General features: G+C 52.4%; 1 protein-coding gene across 1 annotated transcript in view; it reads right to left on the bottom strand.

Moving 5' to 3' along the window:
- Adamtsl1 (ADAMTS like 1) overlaps nt 1-2,267 on the bottom strand; it is a 996,797-nt gene that overhangs the window by 28,862 nt on the left and 965,668 nt on the right. The window contains exon 25 of the mRNA XM_023715857.1: nt 929-1,141. Coding sequence (XP_023571625.1) covers nt 929-1,141 — 213 coding nt within the window. The remainder of the gene's footprint in view (nt 1-928; nt 1,142-2,267) is intronic.

The following is a 2,267-nucleotide window of genomic DNA, read 5'->3' as shown; positions in this document are numbered from 1 at the left end:
CGCAAGGGGCGACGCACTGACCTACGGGAAAAGCGAATCCTGTCCCCCGTTTCAGTAAAAGGGCCAGGTTGGCTTTCTCCCCGCGGCGTGGGGCCCTTCCGACCTCTTGGTGCAGCGCGTGCCGGGCCCTGCCCTGGGCCTTCGGACCTGCTGCGCTCGTGGAAGGCACATATTCTCGGGCTGTGCCCTGCCCAGGCCAGAGGAAAGGTGCCTGCAAGCCCTCAGGGCGCGCCTGCTGCTAGGATTCTTTAGGGCACTAGGCCGCACCAGAGCAGCCCCATCCCCCAGCAAGAAGGCAGGGCAGAAGCTTTAACACAAAACCTTAAAATCAACAGGCTGGTTTTTTCCTTTATTTTTGTGTAGGTTTTTTTTTTTTTTTTGGAGAGAGACTCTCGCTGTATAGTTCTTGCTGGCCTTAAACGCATGACAGAGCTCTGGCTGGCCTTGAACTCCTGACAGTGCTCCCCTCTGATTTCCCTAGTGCTGGTGTTGCATGTGTGTGCCTCCATTCCTTTTTTTTTTTTTTTTTTTTTGCTGTAACTGATCTGGCAAAGAAAACTTGTCCTTTAAATCAGGCAGCTGGGTGTGCCCATGACCTATCCGGTGGTAGTTAAACCAGCAAGAAAAGTTGAGCTCTGCTAAGCTGTGGTGGTTACTAGACCCTGAACAGCACAGCATTAGGAGCAGAAGAACCCGTTTCAGGTCACCCTGACTTTCTAGGCTCAGCCGGCGTGGGGCCTGGCGCTCTCCCGGGGAGCAGTGCCTGCGGGCAGAAGGCTCTCACCCCTGGAGCACGATCTGGCGCTGGTCCCTCCATCCCAGACAGCACTGGAGATCAGAAATCTCTGCTTTACCTTAGAATTAGATTCCCAGGTAGGTGCTGCGCTTGGGAGCTAAATCGAGCAGCGAGGCCTGCGGGGCTCCTTACCTCGGATCACGAGCGACGCCTTCTGGGTGAGCTGCCCGGCTTCGTTCTGAGCGAGGCAGCTGAATTCGCCGTGGGCCCCGGCGCTGAGATTTGCCACGTGCAGGATCTGCCCGGCCGCTAGGATGTGATACGACAGTCCCGTGGCGCTGCCAATCGGCCGACCGCTGTGGAACCAGGTGACGTTGGGCGTGGGGTGGCCCCTGACGGGACAGCCTAGTGGAGAGAGGAGGAGAAGCAGTCAGCGCAGCAGGAAGGACACGGGCAGGGGCTGCGTGGCTCGGAAGCCGCACAGCCATGGGACCTTCGGCGCACAACCATGGGACCTTCCGCGCACACCCATGGGACCTTCCGCGCACACCCATGGGACCTTCCGCGCACAGCCTTGGGACCTTCCGCGCACACCCATGGGACCTTCCGCGCACACCCATGGGACCTTCCGCGCACACCCATGGGACCTTCCGCGCACTCCCATGGGACCTTCCGCGCACAGCCATGGGACCTTCCGCGCACACGCATGGGACCTTCCGCGCACAGCCATGGGACCTTCCGTGGCGCCTTCATGTTGGCTGCTACTCCCCAGCCAACAGGAGGTGTTCTTATTCTCCGGGCTTTTGGGACGGCGACTGTTATTCAAATAAAAATTCGTAGAGGATACAAAGTGTCTATTTCTGTGTGTCCCCATACAAACTAAAAAATGGTATAATTTATATTCATTAAACATTTTCCAAATTAGTTTCTATACTAATTTTATTCAGGACCCCCCCCCCCACTTCAAACAAAGTATGTTGGAAAAAAATACTGTATTGCAATAATTGAGCTCTGTTGGTGAAAATCTAGTATCTGCCTCCATTGTACTCAATTTTGATTTCTGGTCGAAACTTTTTATCAGAGACTAAGAAAACATTTAAGCACTGATCTAATTTCTCTAGAACTTAATAGCCCTTGCCTTTTGAATACCTTTCTAAAGCTGAATTGAACATATACCGTATTATACTTATCATGAGTCACCAACATATTCTGATGCATTAGGATTCCTAGACAGTAACTGAGATACTGTGCACACCCAAACCTTTGCTACCTAGAATTGCTAAGATAAACAATCACCATTGTGAGAAAAGCCACTTGGATGACTCTTGGAGCTTGTTACTGGTGCCCTAGTGCTCGGCTTCCACAAAGACCCACGCCGACTCACTGAGAATGGTGTGTCTGGAGGTTTCTCCTCCGGCCAGTTAGAAAAGTATCTCCTCTGTACATTATGTCCCGGGGACAGTGACGATAGTTAAGACTACATTCTGTCTTCAGGAAAATGCACCTAATCTAGAACTTTTTTTTTTTTTTT

This window comes from Octodon degus, unplaced genomic scaffold, assembly GCF_000260255.1.
Source record: "Octodon degus isolate 3935 unplaced genomic scaffold, OctDeg1.0 scaffold00044, whole genome shotgun sequence".
Classification (NCBI taxonomy): domain Eukaryota; kingdom Metazoa; phylum Chordata; class Mammalia; order Rodentia; family Octodontidae; genus Octodon; species Octodon degus.
Note: the sequence above shows the minus strand (reverse complement) of the source record. Positions and strands in the feature narration are given on the sequence as shown.